The 20,992-nt window shown below is 46.1% G+C and overlaps 1 protein-coding gene across 4 annotated transcripts in view; it reads right to left on the bottom strand.

Moving 5' to 3' along the window:
- Positions 1-20,992, bottom strand: part of ULK4 (unc-51 like kinase 4) — a 582,128-nt gene that overhangs the window by 25,150 nt on the left and 535,986 nt on the right. Inside the window, exon 36 of one of the 4 annotated variants that reach the window (XM_047874599.1) lies at positions 15,976-16,015. The exons of the other annotated variants lie outside the window; for them this stretch is intronic. Within the exon in view, the coding sequence (XP_047730555.1) occupies positions 16,010-16,015 (6 nt within the window). The 3' untranslated portion in view covers positions 15,976-16,009. Of the gene's footprint in view, positions 1-15,975; positions 16,016-20,992 lie in introns of those variants that run through there. 4 annotated transcript variants of the gene reach the window in all.

Genomic DNA, 20,992 nt, shown 5'->3' on the forward strand with positions numbered 1-20,992 from the left:
TTAGTCACAGCGGTGGTATTTTTCCTTAGAAAGCAGAGATTAATTGTATTAAGAAGAATAAAAGGCCTAGGTACTGACTCATGGATTTAAAGATGGGTGGCAACCACAGAATCTCAAGTTCTTATTTGTAAGAATATCTGGGCACCGACATAGCCCAATTCGTTATAGGCCTTGGCAAAGAATACATGCCTATAACTGTATTGAGCCAGAAGACAAATTCTGCCACGCTTGATTCATGGCAGGCTCCTGAAACCTCAACAGGCAGGGCCATCCATTACGTCCTAAGGCGCTGCGCTCCAATCCGCTGGCGTTTCTCTGCATCGTGTATCTCACAGCCTCATGTGCCTAGGGTTTCTATCTATGTGGTGGCAGGGAAGGCAAAGGGTGAGAGGAAACGATGCCGCCATCATAGCTACCCAACTCTGGCAGCCCGGATGCGGTGCCCGATGCACTGATAGTTGTATGAGAACACCAGAGATGCCTGTGCCCTGTACCACCCACAGGCTAAGCGGTCCATAGTCCAACGGGGCCAAAGCAGAGTGAGCCGGGTTGTCCCACAGCCCTCGTGAAAAAGACACGGACAATCAATCACCTATTGATGATCACCAATCAATCATCTATTATTTCCTATAAAGAATAGTAGGCCAGTGATGAGACAGAGCAGAGCTACTGATACGTATTTGCTATTTGGGCTTTGAAGATCATGAGGCTGGTGATTCCCTGTCACAGAGGAGACCTGGGAAGTTCTCCTCTTCACTCCCTGCCCAGTTAGAATCAACGTGCTGGTTGCAAAGGACAATTTAACAGCACTTTGTTAGGGGTTACAATAAAGCATCGGTATGGGTTTTGCTTTTGAAAGTATTTGTCTTATTTGACCTGATATTTAGGTGATTTTGAAGCAAACCATTAAGTGCACAGAAACAAAACATTAGATCAAAAGATCAAACTTAAAAGGAATGCCTTCAAGATCAAAGCCTCTTGTTCATCCCCTTGCTCCAGGAGTGTCTAGCAGAGGGAGAAAACATTTCTTTTGAGAAATATTCTTTTCAAAGAAAGATTAGAATCCAACTTCCAGAGAATGGCCAAAGGGTGGAGAGATGATAAAGGGTGGGGAAAAATCAGTAACGGCATTCAGAGCAAACCTCTCAGCTACCAGTCCAGACAAGCTGGTGCATCCACGGGATGTCTGAATACTCATGAGGGAACAACCCAGCTGCTGGTGAACTTGCCCAGAACCTTCCCAACCATCCACAGGGGCCAGAGGCCAGGGGCTAGGGTGATGGCACGTATCCAGGAAATGAGGCTCTCTGATCAAGACTGACCCAGCTGCTGCTGCCATCAGCCCCCCACGCAGAGCAGGTGGTCGTGAACTGTCCTCACCGCACATGGGTTTTGCCATAGTGTTTTACGGAGGGGACGTCAATGCAGAAGGGACTGAGAACCAGTTCCTTCCCCAGCCCAGTTCTAGGATTCCACAATGACACAATATGTACCAGATGGGACTACTGTTGATCTACAAGGGCCTGGCTTATTGTCCTAGGGGAGAAAATGAGCTGGAGGAGGTGTGTCCATGAATGACAGACACCTGTCTAGTGGCTGACCTCAAAATGTGTGGGTTCAACTCATTGACTAGGTTAATTCTCTCATTTTCCTGTAGTTGCCAGATGACAGGATGTGTAGAACAGGCTTGGCATCCTTAACCCAACTGCAACTTAACAAAAGACTCCTTTCCCAGAGCTCTGAGGATTCCTGTTCTGGTCACCCAGACCCTCCAGGCTGCTCTCCAGGGCAGGCCCTTCATTTGAGATCTAAGCTGTGTCCTTAATTTGCCCCAAGACTCAACGTTTTGGACTGTCCCTTGCTTCTTTGGACCACCCCAGTCAAAGCCCCAGCCCTTGGACCCTTGGCTGAGATAGGAGGTCAGAGGATAACAACAGGTGACAGAAAAAGAATAAAGGCTCAAGACAGACTCACTGAGAGGCAGCCCTCGGAGCTGATCAGCCCTCCTGATCTTCATTCATTCTTTCCATGGTATATGACAGAAGTGTGACTGCAGAAAATCACAGTCCGCATGGAAACCAATTCAAGCGGAATCAAGGGGTAAACCATATGCTGGGAAAAGAGCTGTAACAAGGATCACAGAGGGCTTGTTTCCCTAGTAAAGAGCTACAAACCAGTAAGTATAAGATCAACTGAACAGCAACAACAAAAGACCCTAAAGGGCAAAGCAGGAAAATTGAGCTCACAAGAAAAGAAACTCACATGGTTTGTGGCCAGCAAATTGCACTTAATTTCACTTACAGTAAGTAAAACACGAATGACAGACACAGCAAAATATCATTTCCACCTCCTGATTGGCAAAGACGAAACCACCAAGGAGGAAGTGTGAAAGGTGCAGCCTGTAGGAGGGCGCCTGGGTGGCTCAGCGGGTTAAGCACCCGACTCTTCATTTCGGCTCAGATCACAATCTCATGGTTTGTGAGTTCAAGCCCCACCTCGGGGTCGGCACTGACAGTGCTGAGCCTGCTTGGGATTCTCCCTCTTTCTCTGCCCTTCCCCTGCTTGTGCTCTCCCTCTCTCAAAAGAAATAAAACAGGAAGGAAGGAAGGAAGGAAGGAAAGAAGGAAGGAAGGAAGGAAGGAAGGTGCCATTTGTGTAAAGGGGGAGGGGGAGAGTGGCCGTCCAACCCTTTCTTGTATACGCACAAGGCACCCATGGACGGATACACGGAAAATGATAGCGCTGGATGCCTCCTGAGAAGAGAATCTGGTGGCTAGAGAAAGGGGTGGGGGAGAGCTTGTTCCCTCTATATTCCTTTATTGACTGAAATTTGAACCGGCCATTGCTTTAGAGCTGCACTCATTTTGTCAATATCGAGGGAAAGAAGGTCCTTTCTGGAACCTCGTTCTGGTGCGTGTGCTGCTGTGGCGTGCTGAACGAGAGGCTCCGTATCTTCGGAGATTGACAATATACTAATTTCCATTAAAAAGACAATAGATTGGGGGCGCCTGCGTGGCTCTGTCGGTTAAGTGTCCGACTTCGGCTCAGGTCATGATCTCACGTTTCTTGAGTTGGGGACCCGCATCGGGCTCTGTGCTGACAGCTCGGAGCCTGGAGTCTGCTTTGGTTTCTGTATCTCCCTTTCTCTCTGCCTCTCTCTCTCTCTCTCTCTCTCAAAAATGTATACACATTAAAAAAAGTTTTTTTAAAGACAATAGATTGGTGAATGACGGTCTGTGAAGGTCTTTCATATATTATGCTCTTGAATCCTTGTAATAAGCCTCTGAGGTGGGCATTATTTTTATCTCTGTTTTTCCGGGGGTTGGTGGGGGGGGGGGCATGGAGAGTGAGACTCAGGCTCCTTTCTTGAGCCACAGAGTCAAGTTCCAGAGCCTGGATTTGGCACGTAGTTATTCTGGTGGTCACCCAAGGCTGCATTTTTGGATCTGCCCAACCCAAAGCTCAGAGGCTATGAAGCTGCCAGAAACCATGTGGGAAATCAGATAAGGGAGTAAGGGCAGCTGGAAGGCTGAGGCTGTGACAAGTGGCAGAGGGTCCACCTGGGTGCAATCCCGAGGCCTGTCCAGACCTTCAGGAGGAGGAGGCAGGGCACATGGTAGAGGGAAGGAGAGAATCTTCTCCAGGGCCCAGGCAGTACCTCAGGCCGTGGCCATAGCCCTGCCTAGGAGGGAAGGGAGCTAGGGCTGGGCAAAGAAAGACGGTTCCACGCGTATGCTCAGGAGTGGCACAGGAGTACAGATTTGGGCCAGGCTTCCCGCCAAAACTGCAGAACGCCTCCTTTCTCTTCCATGCTCCGGCCTTCTCACACCCAGGGCCTTCTCTCTCCGCTCCATCCCTCCCTGCCTCTTGCCTTCAGGCTCTGTACAAAACCTTCCCCCTGGGAGTGACAGTTATCCCGGAGGCAGAGACCTCCTTGCTCCCCAGGGACACCCATCATCCTCCCAGCTGGGCTTCTCCAGGGCCCCGAGGCCCAGTCTGTGTCTTTCTCCATGGTAGGACACTGCAGATCTGTCTTACAACTGCTCTTTGTGCAAACCATTCACTGAAGACTGGAGAGAGTCCATGCAGGAGGCATGAGAGCTCCCTGCTGGCGCTCCGGGCACATCAGAGGGCCTGGTGCAATTCTAAGCACTCATGGCAGACCCGGTCCAAGTCTCCACGATCAATGGCAAGGTCAGGGTGGGGACTGGATCTTGGGGCCACGCAGAGGGTGCACAAGAGCCAAGGTGAGGAAGGCCACCGAGCAAGGGAGGCTGGAGGTCGAGGAAGGCTGAGCAAAGGGCCAGGGACGGGTGTGTTTCCTCTAACAAGCAGGAGGAAGGAAAGTTGCTCCCGTTTAACTCAGTGGAAGGAAGGACAAGAGGACCGAGCAGGAGAGAGCGGGATACGGTTTCCTGCTGGCTCAAGAACTGAAACGATGTGAGGAGAAAAACAAGGCAGCTTCCTCTTTCTGCCCTTGGGATAGGCGTTTCGGCTGTGAGTGGAATAGGATGCTTATCTTTAGATGGATTTTTCTTGGTCCAAATTTCAAAAGCAAAGTCAGATCAAACAGGGGCCCTGTGGGGTGAAATCTGGTTGTGTAATTTCGCTCTGCAGAGGACAGGACACAGAGCTGGGATGGACGGAGGGCACATTTTAGCTTCTCCTTGCACCCCTGAGACACGGAAACTCTCCGGGGGTTTGAGCACCCTTCAAATGCTGTCTGACTAGAGATTCGGGTCTATGGAAGCATCCCTCTTCTCTGGACAAAATTGAGGGAAGAGCCTCAAACCCGCCTAGGATGACAACATTCGCCAGAGTCCAAATACAGGAACTAGAGTCATTCTGGAAAGTACTGCACTGAGTCTGAAGTTACGTCTGTTCATAAGGTGTAGCCCGGTGAACCTTACTATTGGCCAGGGATGCACATTTGAAGACAGGGTCTACATAGCTGGTTTTCTTAAACCAGGGTTGAAACTTCTTTTGGAACTGATCCCACGAGCCTGTGTGTAAATACAAGGTGACTGGGTTAAATGTCTTCAGAGTTGCTTCTAGATCTCTTAAGTCTAAGGTGTGTGTGAGCAGACCCAAAGGGAAACAGTGATTTCTTTGATGAGGAGAATTATCCTAAAATTCAGTTTGCTTCTATTTGTCCTTCGTATGTAAGTTTTGTGGGAAAGCCAAACTTCAACAATTTCACAAACAGAACGTGAAGTCTCCGTGGACATAAACCTTCCATCTCCCACTTTTTGCTTCTTAACTGAATCCCAGGTATGCACTTCTCCACATGGTTTTGCCTAGGGAAGCTGGGCCCACCCGAGCCCCAGAGGTTGTGTCCAACCAGCCTGAGCTCATCCCAGCCGAGGCACTGACCCTAAGCTGGTCAAGGAGACTTTAGGGAAAGTCTGTGGGGAGCTTCTTTGGAAGGTCCCTTCTCCCAGACCTCGGCAGAACCCAGAGAAGCTCTGGAGGGCCTGTCTTGGTGTGATTTCTGGAACTACCACCAGTGGCCTGCTACAGTCCAACCCAGCAGCTCCTGTGACAAGGAGGGCAATTGGAGAGTGAGGGGCAGGGAGAGCCTTGGGCCCTCCTGTGTCTCTGACTCCCTTCTAGAAGGTGTAACATGCTTACTCTCTGCTCAAACCAGTTGGACTCAGAGTTTTTGTGATTTACTGGTGACATAAGAGAGTAACTACTCCATGATCCTAACAATGCTTCAAGGGACCTTATTATGCCCCAAAGTATAAGCAGCCAAAGAGCTGCCAAACCCACTCATGGACATGCCCGCTGGCTGTTTACTCAGACAAGAAACCCTCCTGGAAGTAACCTGAATGGCCAGTTTCCAGCCTAGTCTTGAAAGGTGAGGGTCAAAGATGGCGAACCTTCGGGTCCCTCCGGTTTCCGTTCACAGCAAGGCAGGCCCTCCCATCTGACCGTCAGGGTCCATAGCACCAAGCACATTGTGGGGGTGGAGGGGGCTCCGAGTCTGAGAGTGCTGCTGGGGGAACATCTGAAGCAGGTGGGCATCTCCTGAGGCTTTCTAGCTTTTTCTATTATAGCTGTATCTCCCATACATTAATTTTTTTTTTTTTTTTTTTTAATTTTTTTTTTCTCAACGTTTATTTATTTTTGGGACAGAGAGAGACAGAGCATGAACAGGGGAGGGGCAGAGAGAGAGGGAGACACAGAATCGGAAACAGGCTCCAGGCTCTGAGCCATCAGCCCAGAGCCTGACGCGGGGCTCGAACTCACAGACCACAAGATCGTGACCTGGCTGAAGTCGGATGCTTAACCGACTGCGCCACCCAGGCGCCCCTAATTTTTTTTTTTTAGTTAACCTTCTTAAGTTGTCTTATTATTGCTGCTGTTGTGGCAATTATATACCACGGCCTTAAAATGTTTCTAATTCTGGAATATCGTGCCATCATCTGAGGGCAGCGACCATTTCAAAAGCATGGCTATTACTTACTGAGTTTATAGTTTCAGGTATTAGAGGGAGAAGGCCCGGTGCGTGAAAATGACTGAAATAAATGATGAAATATCCCCAAGGGTGACGCCAGCCTCTGAATTTTTGATTAGATTTTACAGTCACCTGGCCCCCAACGCCCACTAAAAACAATCATAAATACTCCCACAAAACTCCCTCAGAGATTCAGCATTACTGAAAACACCCACAAAATACAAAGTGAGCCTAATATGATTTTGGTGCCCGAACCCACGCATTTTATGTTGGCAAGAGGCCAAGGCTGAGGGGAACTTTCACAGGACGAAGTCGTGAGCGGTACCCTCTGGCATCCCGCAGAACCTCAGGCTGATGAAGGCTGCGGAGTCCGAGGCCATCAGAGCAGGAGGAATCCTGGGGCATATTCACCCCACCTCTCCTCATTGTACAGAAGAAGCAAGAGCGCAGGGCTACAGAGAAGCCCCAGGAAGGGGAGAGGGAGTTGGTCTAACCAGAGCTGCCCCTCATCATCTCCATTGGAGCAACCTTATCTTGGTCTAAGATCTGGTAAGGTCTCCGCCCTATGACGGTACAGAGATAGTGATGATGACGACAGCCAAGTTCACTGAAGATTTACTACGTGCCATCACTCTGCAGGGACTCGCTCACTTAATCCTACCGTGACGGGACGAGGAAGGTGCTGTTACTACTTCCGTTTAACAGATGGGGACACTGAGACAGGCGTTAAGTGCCTTTCACCCAGCTGGAGAGCGGAAGAGCTAGGATCGAAACCCTCCCCTTTCTGGCTCTGCGGTGGTATTAGCGATTAGCGGGCCTGCACTGGGAAGGGGTGGAGGGGGACCCAAGTAACTGCACTGAGTTTTATTCCTCAGGTTCCAGATCCCTGGGGGCAGCATGACAAAGCATATTCCAGGTGCTTCCCAGAATTATTCGCACTCTCCAGGCCATGAGTCCCCCATGGACAAGGGCTGTGGCACATGTATGCTGAATATCGTCTCTCGATACTAAGGACCATTGCCACCCTTCTAAGCTCCTGCCTGTAGGAAGGAACCCCGGAAACGACAATTCCCAGACTCCTTTGCCAGCGGGTGCCACCTGAGATTCTGCTGGGGAGATCAGTCACGTGAACTAGGGCAGGCAGGCAAAGAGAGGTCAATATTCACTGGAGGCCCTGAAGACAGCAGCCTGGGGATTTGCACACGGCAGGTGTGAGGTAGGCTTCTCGGTGGAGGTGATATTCCACCCGCACCTCGAAGGATTAGATGCAGTTTACAAAGCGGACTGAAGGCAGAATGACTCCCTGTAGAGAGGGCTTGGTGGGAACCAAGGCATGAAGGTGTGAAGGACGCGGTGGGCCCAGGACCCAGGGATGGGAGTGGCGTCGGTGTCACTGGAGGGCGCAGAGATGCGGTGGGAGAGCGTATGGGGCCAGCTGTGATGGGCTTCGTGGGTCATGCTAAGGAGCTCGTACTTTATGCTGTCAGTAGAAAAAATCATGAGAGTTTTTATAGGAATGGAAGTGATCAGATTTGTTTTGTAATGATAACGTGACTTCAGGACAATATGAATAGTGACAGTGATGTGACAAGTCCCCCTCCCCCGCCCCTTCATCCAAACACATGGAAATGCTGGGCAGCACACAACCCAAATGACAAGGAAACACATAACTCAGTCTGAGAGAAAGGGAAGGGATCCCTAGAGAGCAGTGGGAAGCGGGGCAGGAAGGCAAAGCCTCTGGGGATCTTGACCAGGGTGGCCCTCAGGGGGACAGGCTGCAGCGCCAGCCCCGGCGCATGCTGGAGGCCACAGGCCCCACACTTGCCACACCAGAGCCGAGCTTCCCAGCTGAGGCCGGGGGTCAGGCAGGCCAGTCCTGTCTGTGGCGCAGGCCTGGGAAACTGTCCACCAGCTGGGGACCGTGTCGGGGAGGCTGCCATGTCTCAGAGCCGCTGATGGAGGAAGAATTATCACTGAGACATCAGAGGTCGTTGGTGAGGGGCGACATTTGTGCTGAGGCCTAAACTAGAAAGAGGAGCCTGAGGAAGAGCAGAGGACGGTGAGCAGAGGGAACCCCAAGCCCGAGGACCACACACCAAGGGGCCTGAGTGAGGGGCTCCGTCCCTGTGGTGGGAAGTTGGTGGGGGGAGGAGGAGGGGCCAGGCCACCTAGGACATTCCAGACCTCTGCAAACAGAGCCCCAGGTGCTGTGATGGGCCACTCCTGGGCCAGGAATGTGCCCCATCAGAGCCCATCCATCCTTTAAAAAAGTTTTTTAATGTTTATTTTGAGAGAGAGAGAGTGTGAGTGGGGGAGGGACAGAGAGAGAGGGCGTCACAGAACCCAAAGCAAGGTCCGGGCCCTGAGCTGTCAGCACAGAGCCTGACATGGGACTCGAACCCATGAACTGGGAAATCATGACCTGAGCTGAAGTCGGACGCTTAACTGACTGAGCCACCCAGGCGTCCCCCCATCCATCCTTTAGGGGCCAAAAGTCTCCTGAAATTTCCCTCCCTCCCATGGCCTCTATGAGTGCCTGCTGTGCTTATGGTCAGCACTTATTTGCTGTTTAATTTTCCTGCATAGAAGCTCTGTGATCCTGAATTCCTTCTGGAACCCTAACTCCTGCCCTCTTCAATCACCGATGCCTGGCATCTGCCTGGTGTGAGGGGCGGGGGATGGGGGAGAGGGGGAGCCTTCCTGCTACAAACACTGAAAACAGAACAGAAGGAGTGCCTCAGCCTTTTGATTCTGAGACTGATGCCACACCGTACGAAGGGCCACAGGAAGGTTTTCAGCATACTGCAGTGGTGAGTAGGAGCCACAAGGATGCGGACATTGAACGCCGTTTAAAGGACTGGCAGACCTTTCTTCTTCGGAACACAGACCCAATCCGAGGGGTCTCAGCCCCAGAGCTTTGGAACACAGAGATTTCCAGGCCCCTCTAGACCCAGTAAGTCAGAATCCCTGGGGGCGAGGGGTGAGCACTCTTCAAGTTCCATAGGCGAAGAGCCACTGAAATCGACTGAAGCCAAAGAAAAATTCACACTATTAACAGATTTGATCTCTGTTCTTTCCAATGGGCCACAGTGACGCTTGCCAAAGCAAACTGCCTTGCTTAACCCAGCCTCTCTCGCCGTAAGAGGCTAAGGATGATGAGATCGTCAAGAGTCCTTGGATGGGCTAGTACAATATCGCACTGCAGAAGCGCGTACCCGTCAGCTCAGTATCCCAGGTGACAGAGGAAATGAATGATGCCCTCCTGCCTGGCGACGTTACGCCCACACTTTTCGCCCCTATAGGTCACAGGCCTAACACAAATCAACACGTTCACAGTCGACAACTGACTAGGCAGCACTTGGCCTTATGAGTTTACAGTAGATGAAAAATTGTGTCCCTCCTGGCGATGCTGCATCTATCATTTGATTCTGCTAATGAATGGGAGACTCGGGCACCCAAATGATACCATGTACCACGTTTAGCAACTGACATTCAGTTTCAGACGCAAGGGAGGGAAAATAATATTTGGCTTACAAGGCTAATGCATAAACTCAAGCCAGAAAGCTACCGGAAAACTTTGCAAAATTGGCTTTTGGGGTTCCTGATGGATACATTATTGCAGGTTTTCTGTCTGTAAGGAGAGATAATATTGAGATTCTATGGACAAAAGTATGGGCCTTTTCTAAGAGTTTATGGCTCACTATTCAATCCCACATTGGCCAGTCCCCAAAGTGAGTTGTAATTTCCACACTGTGCCATTAAACATCCCTGTGCACTCATGTTTTTTCTGTTTTTAAAATACACAAATTAACCAGAATTAGTACTGTTTAAAGATATTTAGACCTTCCTGTTCTCAGGTTTTTTCCTTTAAATCCAAAAACAAGATTTTGATCTAAAAATAAGTAAGGGTCCCAACTACCATAATTACATCTTCTGTTTTTGAAGATTAAATCCTTTAAGAGTTAAGTTCACCTCCTCTAAACTGTGTTCAGAAGGGTGATAACCCTGAAAAGGTGGTAAACATTTGTGCCTGTTGGGGGGGGGGGCCTCCAATCAGGGAAGGTCAAACAGAAGAGACAGTCAAAATACTTAAGAATCCGCATGGTGTGGGACCGAGCAGCCAGAATGGGCACCCGACCAATCCCAGGTGGTACCCACCGGGGCATTCGGGATGGATCTCAGCCTGGGGTAGAATAGCAGGTCTAGGCACTCAGGAATACCTGAACTCTTTAGAACATCACTAAGGAACCTCAACAATTCGGTGAGAACAATTCAGTGAGTTGGGAGGGGCGAACGTTTGCAAAAATGGCTGCAGTTATTCTCCGCTTAGTATCCGCACCTTTGACCACGTGACCTTGCAGCTCCTCCTATCAGGAAGTGGACTCTTTTCCCACTTTTAAATCTGGGCTGGTCTTGGGACTTGGGGTGGCCGACAGGATGTGATGGAAGTGATGTACCAGTTCCAAGCCTAGGATTCACGGGGCTCTGCACACTTCCGTTCTCCCTCTTGGACCCAGCCTGGGCGAGCTGGGTTCTCCCTTGAGGACCAGCCTGGGCTAGCCTGCTGGAGAACGAGAGGCCACATGGGGCAGAAATGGCCCAGCCACGATCCCAGGCACGTGAGACAGCCCAGCAGGCTTGCATAGCCTCCTATCTGACCTGCAGCTGACCAAGGATGTGTGAGATAGCCCAGTCAAGACCAGTAAAAGAATGGCCAGAAACTCCCAGCTTCAGTGGCTGAACAGAATCATGAGCCATTAAAGTGGCTCTTGTCTTAAGTCAGTAAATTTCAGAGTGGTCAGTGTAGCAATATTTAATTGATATAAATAGAGGTCTTTGAGACATTTGGATGGGGAGATTATGTTCTGTGGTCCTTTGCTCAAGAGGAGCAATTTAGAAACCTAGTGAACACACTATTTTTGTGTTGCTTTACTTCCAACCATAATAGCCCATATATTTTTCCACATTGCTAATTTGTATTACAATAATTTCTAATGACCACAAAATATTCCACCGAAGGAGTCAAGTATAATTTACCCGATCATGCCCATGTTGGTGGGTTTTTAGATTGACTACAATTTCTGAACTATAAATAATTTTGTACATACAACACATCCCATGTTTCTGATGATTCCTCTACGATAAACTTAGGCGCAAAATTACAGAGTCAAGGTTATTTGTAATACTATGGTTCTTGAAACACGACAGCTGATACTTTCGATAGGGGCTAAATGTTCACTGACACCAGAGGGGATGGACACGGGTTTCATCACACACTTGCCAGCACTGGATTTATTTTGGGGAGGCACACATTTAGTGGGTGAAAAATTGAAAAATGAGAGCTGTGCTCACATTTCTTTGGATGAAAGCCTGGGGCAATCATGGAGCCATCTAATGGATATACCGCCAGATGAATGAGGTTGGCATAAAATTTTGAAAATGTAGAGAACGAAGGGAGAGGTAAATGTTGCTCAGATATTTATTTCTGGAACATTTACAGCAGTCCTAAATTGTGAAAACTGGTAGGTATTTATCTGCTTTTCTAAATAAAACGAGCTTTCAGAGGAGGAAACTTCATTACTACAGATAACCGCATTTGACTATGTGTCACTTACCTCTAAATGTGTGTCTATAACGGGCATTATTTAACACAATCATATCGAGGGATTAATACTAAATTGACAACAAATGAACTCTACAGGATTTCACAGTAAGTTTTCACTGATTTCTGGATTATTCTCTGGTTGCAGAAGACTTCCCAGATAATACGTGCACGCCTGGGACAAGCTTTATCTTAATCAAGGCCTAACGATGCATGCACACAGCCCCACATCGGCCTGGAGAGGTTCCTGTACCCCTCCATAAACCACTCAGCCAGGAGAACCCACAGTGACACCCTCCCGGTAATGATACAAGTGATGTGTAGCTAACAGCAGTTAAAGCATTAAAGTTCATAAAACAGAGTTAATTTTCTCTCCTTAGGAAACAAGTTCGAGACTGACTCAAGGTTACCATCTAGAAACATTATGCTCACTTTCTTGCATTCTGGTAGGCTTTGCATGGCAAATGAAAGTGTGGAGTTATATATAGCTAACGCCAGAAACTGGGCCTAATGTTCAGCATATCATATCCATGCAATAGCAAGGAAATTCCAGAAGCTTCTGAGCCCTTGTGCAAGCCTAGCCAAGACTAGGTCAATCCCAAGACTTGAAGGAAAAGTCAGATCGTGCCTGTGGGACATCTACTTGTATATCTAGTAAGCATCTCAATCAACATACCCTAAATTGAACAGAACAATTCAACACCAATCTTGTCCTCAAAATCGACTTTCCCTAGTTATTCTTGGTTCCCTTATCTCTCTCACACCCCATATCCAGTATGTCAGGAAATCTGTTAGGTCTGTCTCCACAGTGATCTAAAATGTGACCTCTTCTCACCACCTACACTGCGACCACCCTGGGCCAAGTCACAGTTATCTTTGTCCCTGGTATTGCAGTAAGGGACCCGACTTCACCTTCCACTGTTTCCACCCTCCCTCCAGTCTCTCCAGACTGGCCCTGTCACTGTTCCTTGAATCTGCTACACCTGGCTGTTTTTAAAATAAGTTAGGAACATTCCTACCGCAGGGCCTTTGCCCCTGCTCTTTCCTCTGCCTGGAACGTTCTTGTCCTAAACACTTACAGGGATCACTCCCCCACCTCCTTCAAGTCTTTACACAAATGTCACCTCTCAACTGCAGCCAGAACCCTTCATACCTTGTCTGCCTATTCCTTTGTTAATTTACCCCAGGCACTTATTACTTTCTGATACATTAGATCATTCCCTTATTAACTGTCTATGCCCTCCACCCAAGAATGAAAAGTCCACGAGGACAGAGATTTATGTCTGTTTCGCTTCACTGACGTATCCCCAGATCTAGGGACAAAGTCTGATACACAGTAGGTAAGTGTTTGTTGAGTTGATGATTCTTTTTTCTCCTCTTCATTTTAGAATTTGAGATCAGAGATAAGAAAGAGCACAATTATGAAATCCGAAACTCCAGAAAAGGTCATAAAAAATAAGACAAAATGTTATTAACATTGCTGCAACCCAGTGCTTTGCACAGGCTGGCATTCCTGCCTCAGTTAGACCATAGGTAAGCTTCGAAGCACCGGGATACTTTAAACAAACATCAGTCCCCAGGAAGGTTCATGAGCTCAGATCCCACAATACACACTGAACACTTTCTGAATCTAATATACTTAAACCTTGATCATTTATATATATATTTGCTTCTGTCTGATCTAGAATAATCAGGACCCGAAGTCCTGAATCCAGATTGAGAAGGAGGGTCACAAAAGGGTGTCTGGTGTGACAGAATTCCTCAAGCTCAGGGACTTGTCCAAGACTGTGCAGCCGCATGGATGGAACAGACCCAGAAAGGGTCAGAGAAGGCTACTGTATTTCACTCCAAAATGAAAAGGTATGATTTCTGAATCATTTATTGCCCGGGGATCATCCACACTGCCTGCTGCCTTCATTAGTCAAGACAGAGGGCTGAGTAAGATGGGAAGAAATCAATACCCTGTAGAGGTGGTGCCACGGAGGCAAAGAATATTATATTAACCACTTTTTTTCTCTTTTAACCAGCTGGCATTTTATTTCATGTTTAAATGAAATGCTATTCAATCTTTTAAGATGAGGGGAAATGTTCATTTCAATGTAACAATGTTGAATACAATGGACTGAGTCTTCCCAGGACTCAGGATAACTTCTAATTAGCTCTAAGTTATACACCAGGAATGGATGTAACGAGTGAGTGAGCACTAACTTATTTAATGGTATACAGCCAGCTGAAAAGATTTCAACCAATCTCGATTTACTTAACTTTCCGTTAGTTAACAGCTTAAGCACTGGGTGGGAATGGTTGGTTGGTCACTGTTTTCTACAGAAACAGGCTATGTTTACAGTGTTGCAACGGAATACATTTGAGTAAATGCATCTTTATTTTAAGTATCTATTAATAGCAATGAAGAAACACGAGAAAACACACACACACACACACACACAAAGTAAGAATTTGGCTGGCATTGAATGCATATTGTCACAGATGTCATTGTTAAAAGATTTCACAGTCTGGGTGGCTCAGTCAGTTAAGCATCTGACTTCAGCTCAGGTGATGATCTCACGGTTCGTGACTTCGAGCCCCTGAGTCGGGCTCTGTGCTGACAGCTCAGAGCCTGGAGCCTGCTTCGGATTCTGTGTCTTGCTCTCTCTCTGCCTCTACCCCATTCATGCTCTCTCTCTCTCTCTCTCTCTCTCTCTCAAAAATAAATAAACATTAAAAAAAAAAAGATTTCACAGTCTCATAAATTGTGAACTAAAGTATCAAATAGTTTAAAGTATTAAAATACTCTGAAAAATTAGTTGGAATCTCTAATGACTGAACACCGCTTGGAAAGAGGAATTCTACTTTCTTTTAATGTTTATTTTGAGAGAGATTGAGAGCACGTGCATGTGTGAGTGAACGGGGGAGGGGCAGAGAAAAAGAAGGAGAGAGAATCCCGAGCAGGCTCCCTGCCCAGTGGAGAGCCCCATGCAGGGCTGGAGCTCACTGTGAGATCACGACCTGAGCCGAAATCTACTGAGCCACCCAGGCACCCTGAGGAACTCTATGTCTAAGAGTTATTTGATGTTGGTCATCTACAGTAAAACTCAGTTTAAGGTTCTAAAACTATCTTGGCCTCTCGATTAATAAAATATTTTTATAATATTAATAAATTTAACACTTTCTATTTAATAAATTTAACAGTTTCTATTTAAGATCGCCGCTGAAGCCCAGGCCTAACTGGTGGTGAACGGTCATGCTGAGGATGTCAGAGTCAGAGCAAGAACACGGGAAAATTGTAATCATTTGAGCACTTGGGTGACGAAAGTGGGCATTTCATTCCTCAAGGGAAGCTACAGTAAAACCTTGGACTGCGAGTAACGTGTTCTGCGAGCGTTCTGCAAGACGAGCACACATTTCTAATAAATTTAACTGGATAAACGAGCGATGTCTTGCCATACGACTAGCACGTGATGCCGAACGTCACGTGATCACAGCCGAGCCAATGGTTCTTGAAGTTTGCTTGGAAATACAAGTGCTTTGGTTTGCAAGCATGTTTCCGGAACGAATCACGCTCGCAAACCAAGGTTTTACTTGTACTTTTGTAAATCTGAGCACTGTCAAGAACGTCTGACTAATGGAGACGTACACATAGTTAAAAGGTTCCGTTACCGGTTTTCGATGCGCTTGACTTTTCTCTCAGAGATAAATGGAGTTGTCTTCAGCTCATTGTTGAGTGGGAACAAAACAATATTTGCATCAAGACTTACTGAAATTGTTTAAGCAAGTCAGTAAATAGAGCTTCTCATATGTCTGAGATCCAGAAGGATAGAGGATGCGGATGACGGGGAGCCTAACGCCACCATCTTGGCTCTCACACGCCTGGTGGCCTTCGGAAGGCAGAACACAAAAGGACGGAAGGCTGACGGGAACAAAGCCGTGAAAGATTCTTCTTTGGACACTCAAGTCTGTGATCAAGAGAGGCAGTCTTATGAAAACTCAGCATGCTGTTAGAAGCCATTTCTTTCAACTATTTTCAAAGTACTTGAAATATTTAGAATATTGCCCAGTTGCAGCCATGGTTTATTTACTCCCAGTTATGCTCTCTCCAAAAAGTTCAGATTCCAAGTTGGAAAACGGTCCATATTTAAAGTGAACAGATCATTTTAAAATGAGAGAAAATGATCAAAAGCTCTGATTCCAAATAAAAAAATTCACAGCGAATGTCTGTCGGGGGGAGTATGGGTAATTACAAACATTTCCAAGTGATCTATGTTAGCAGAGAAGTTATCTTTGGCTCCATATCTGTCAAATTTAGATACACAAGTATGGTTAAATGTTTAAAAATTGACATAATTTATTCCCTGACTAGTGGGATGTGGACACAAGAACATTTTCACGATATTAAAGAATAGGCAAGGTTTTTCTTAAAATTAAATATATTACAACAGTCTGCAGCAAAAGAATGGAAGACAGAATCATATGTTTATGTCAGGATGAAATCAGTATCACATTCGAAATTCATAAAACATCAAACATTCAAATACAAATGAACAAATGTTATAATTATTATTTAGCCATTATGATTTTTTAAAATTATAGCGCTGCCTCTGATAATAATTATTTGGCTCTGTCTTCTTCCCAGGGTTTGGAAGAAATGAATTTCCTCTTCTTGAGGTGCATTTACAGAGCTCCCAGCTCGGGAACCTACACTGATATTTCACTCTGTCTAAATCAAGATGAAATCACTGAACGTGTCATGGCAAGAAGTAACTCTAGGGAGGCTATTAACAATTTAGCATTTGTAGTTCAGGCTGGAATGTTAATTCCACTTCCCAAAGAAAACGAGAGAAATGGTATTCATTAAAATTAAGATCTTGTGACTGCAAAAATGTGCTACCACATTTCTATTAGAGTACATTCAGAGTAACATGCAAATGTCTCTGCAAAGCCACGGAGGTTCGTGGAGCCTCAGCATGATTGACTTCTCCCGAATTTACTTCTTCACACAGTAAAATACAGACAACTGACTTCTGATTATTCAACAAACGTAAGTGAGCCTGCATACGTGTCTAGCAGTGTTCTCTGAGATAAGGGGTTTTCTAGGCCAGGCAATGTGATCTTTAAGAACGCAGCTGTAGGGGCGCCTGGGTGGCTCAGTCAGTTAAAGCATCCGACTTCAGCTCAGGTCATGATCTCACAGTTCGTGGGTTGGAGCCCCGCTTCAGGCTCTATGCTGAACGCTCAGCCTGGGGCCTGCTTCAGATTCTGTGTGTCTCTGTCTCTGCTCCCCGCTCTCCAGTGTTCTGTCTCTCTCAAATTGTAAATCTGTCTTCTGCACTGTCATTCTCTTCTGACCTGCTTGAGTCTATAACTCAGGGTTGTCTTGGGTAGCACCCCCTGTGGATATGCCTGTGCTCTAAGGTAAGCTGTGCTGGGAAGGGCAGCCGCCTGCAGAATTGCCCAGGATTAAGTCTGGGAGACGCGTGGTACAGCACACAGTCAGAGGCATTCAAAGATCCCCTGGGAAAGGACTGGAGAGCCTATAGTCAGGCCAAATGAGTGTTCCCGTTTATATATGGATACTAAAAGAAGGGACACATTTGAAGGTCTGGAAAGTGGGGGGAGGGAAGGTACTCAGCATCGTGCACACAATGGTAAGCCATCTGCCAGGACCTGCCTTCTTCAAGAGAACAGACTTACTGGCTCAGTAGAATCAGAACCTTAACACAGATAAATGGAACTTGGGCTCTTGCTTTTTCATAGCAAGGTGCAGAGATCAACCCTGAACCATCTAAGCAGAGAAAGATACTGGGGGCTCACAACTTTGGGGGGAGCTAAAAAATTGAGGCTGAACTTCCAGGGACAAAGCCCACACCAATCACTGCCTCTGCTACAAGGTACTCCAGCTTGCCACAGGGCCACTTCTGACTGGGAAGGCCATCAGAATGCAGTCATGACGGGCAGAAGCCCTGCTTCTGCTCCCACGTGCCAGGAAGTCAATCGGCAAAGGGGGATCCCATCACTTCTCCAGAGAACAAACTCACCGTCCTTTGCTTATATCACTAGCTCCTGGGTCAACATATGCAATGAAGGGGTCTGACAGGAAGAGCTGAAATCACCTGCCTGTGGCTCGGCTGCAAGGGAGCCCAGAATAGCTAGTAGGTAGTATTACCATTAGAGACCGTCTTTGTTTCCTGCCAAGAGCTGAAGGCAGAAAACATTCCCATTTTATGGAGAGAGGTGCACACACTGGGCCGTCAAAATGACAGCCAGGCCTGGAGGGGGAAGATTTACACTCTGGGAAAGGAAACTCAAACCCTTTCTAAAGGGGACTGCTTTGTTGTCTTTTAAATGAAAATGTATCAATATTGTTTCTGATGGATAACAATGCATTGTGAGAGACTTCCATTTCCAACGATATAAGGTTAAGGCCTGGATAGGCTAGAAATTCTCACACTATAAGAGCCTATATAAGCTGATAAAATACAACACACATTCCCTAAAATATATAGCTCAGCCTGCGAGGAAATCAGGAAAATCCCAAGCAGGAAAACACACAAAAGAAATTAACCCTGGGGCTATGTTTGCTGATGTGGCTGCCTCAGAACATGCTCATTTTGGTACCCCAAAACTTGAGTTTCCACTTCCTTTCTCATTTATCCAAGGTCTCACTTTCTGTTCTTATGTGCTGTGGAAACTCAATCTAAATACTAATGTCATTGTGAACTAGTACAAAAAAATTCTTGGCCTGTGGTCTACACTTTGAGCAGCATTGCTTTTAGACTTTGTTAAATCAACTGTATCTGTTAACTTTTCAAAGATAATTGCTAAATAAAAGAGAAAGAACATATCCCTTTCAAACCAGCAGAATATGAAAAAAGGTATATATTTATTTATATTACTATCAATTTCTCAGAAGCCACAAAAAAAAACAGAAGAGGAATAACTCAGGAATGCACAAAACGGTAGAAAACGCTAACTCCACATAGGATCACAATAAACACAAATGGAAAAAACGGACCAGTTAAAAGGCAGAGACTGTCAGATCAGATAAAAACAATAACAAAATCGAACTTGATGCTATTTACATGAAACTTACCTAAAGCATAAAAACAGAGAATGGCTAAGAATAAAAAGATGGAAAATGAAATAACTAGTATGACAATTTATGTTTCAACTTGGCTAGACCATAGTACCCAGATATTTTACCAAACATTGTATCAGATGTTTCTGAGAAAGCATTTTTTGGATGACATGAACATTTAAATCAGTAGGCTTTGAGCAAAGTAGCTTACCCTCCATAATGCAGGTGGGCCTCATCCAATCAGTTGAAGGCCTCAATAGAAATAGGCTGACCCTCCCCCGCCAACTCCCCAGAAGGGAAATCTGCCAGAAGAGTGCCTTTGGATTTGAACTGCAACTTTGCCCTGGATCTCCAGCCTGCCACCGACTTTGCAGGTTTGGGGCTCACCAAACCTTCAACAATGATGTGATCCAATTCCTTAAAATCAATCTTTCTCCATATGCATATATATGGAAATCTGGCATAACTCCCTCTCCATACACACATGTGCATGCACGTGTGCACGCATGCACACACACGCACGCACACACGCGCGCACACACACACACACACTGTTGGTTCTGTTTCTCCAGAGAACCCTGACTAATACAACAAGCAAAAGTAAGGTAAAACAGATCTAACAGATCTTAAGGCAAAAAACACTATTTAGAAATGAAGAAGGCCTGCATACAGTGATAAAAGATGAGTTCTCTAGAAGTTTGCCAGGAAACTAACAATTCTGATGTTGTATCCACATAAATACCACAACCCTAAAATATACAAGGTAGAAATTAACAAATTATTAGGAAATACTGAAATCTGTAATCGTAGCCAGAGATGTTAACACATCTCTCATTGATTAGTCTATCAAGCAGCCCAAAACATCAGGAAGATCACAAAGATAGGAATGTAACACAGCTGGGAAGATTAACATAATGGCTATACATGGAATCCTGTACTTTAAAACTAAAGTACACATTTTTTTCCAAATGTGAAAAATTGCAGAAACTGATCACATATTATGATACAATAGTCTCAATGAATAGCTAAGAATTGATATCATAATAGATGGTGTTTTCTGACCTATGATGCAATTAAAATTAAAAAAATGTTTTTTTAAAAAACCTCATCAATTTTAAATATTGAAAACGTACTTCTAATGACACGAGAGTGAACAAATGGGAGCACAGAATATATTTAAGGGAGCTTAGAACCTATTTAGAACTGAAAAGAATAAAAGAGCTACATATTGAAATTTCTACTTTTTTAAAAAAAAATTTTTTTTTTCAACGTTTTTTATTTATTTTTGGGACAGAGAGAGACAGAGCATGAACGGGGGAGGGGCAGAGAGAGAGGGAGACACAGAATCGGAAACAGGCTCCAGGCTCCGAGCCATCAGCCCAGAGCCCGACGCGGGGCTCGAACTCATGGACCGCGAGATCGTGACCTGGCTGAAGTCAGACGCTTAACCGACTGCGCCACCCAGGCGCCCCTGAAATTTCTACTTTTTAACTGAAGGGCCACTGCAAGGATAAAGTCTTGAGTTCTTTTATTAGAAAATAAAATAAATGTTATTTTATTATTATTATTATTATTATTATTATTATTAATGGTTATTCATTTTTTAGAAAGAAAGGGGAGGGGCAGAGAAGGAGACACAGAATCTGAAGCAGGCTCCAGGCTCTGAGCTGTCAGCACAGAACCGGATGTTGGACTCAAACTCACAAACCCTAAGATCATGTCCTAAGCCTAAGTCAGACGCTTAACCAACTGGGCCACCCAAGGTGCCCCAAATAAATTTTAAAGTTATAAAGGCACGAGAATGATTATCATGCTAGTGAGGAGCGGTTACAGTTAGGAGGACAGCAGAATGTCGTAG

The sequence above is a fragment of the Prionailurus viverrinus genome, chromosome C2, assembly GCF_022837055.1.
Source record: "Prionailurus viverrinus isolate Anna chromosome C2, UM_Priviv_1.0, whole genome shotgun sequence".
NCBI classification, from domain to species: domain Eukaryota; kingdom Metazoa; phylum Chordata; class Mammalia; order Carnivora; family Felidae; genus Prionailurus; species Prionailurus viverrinus.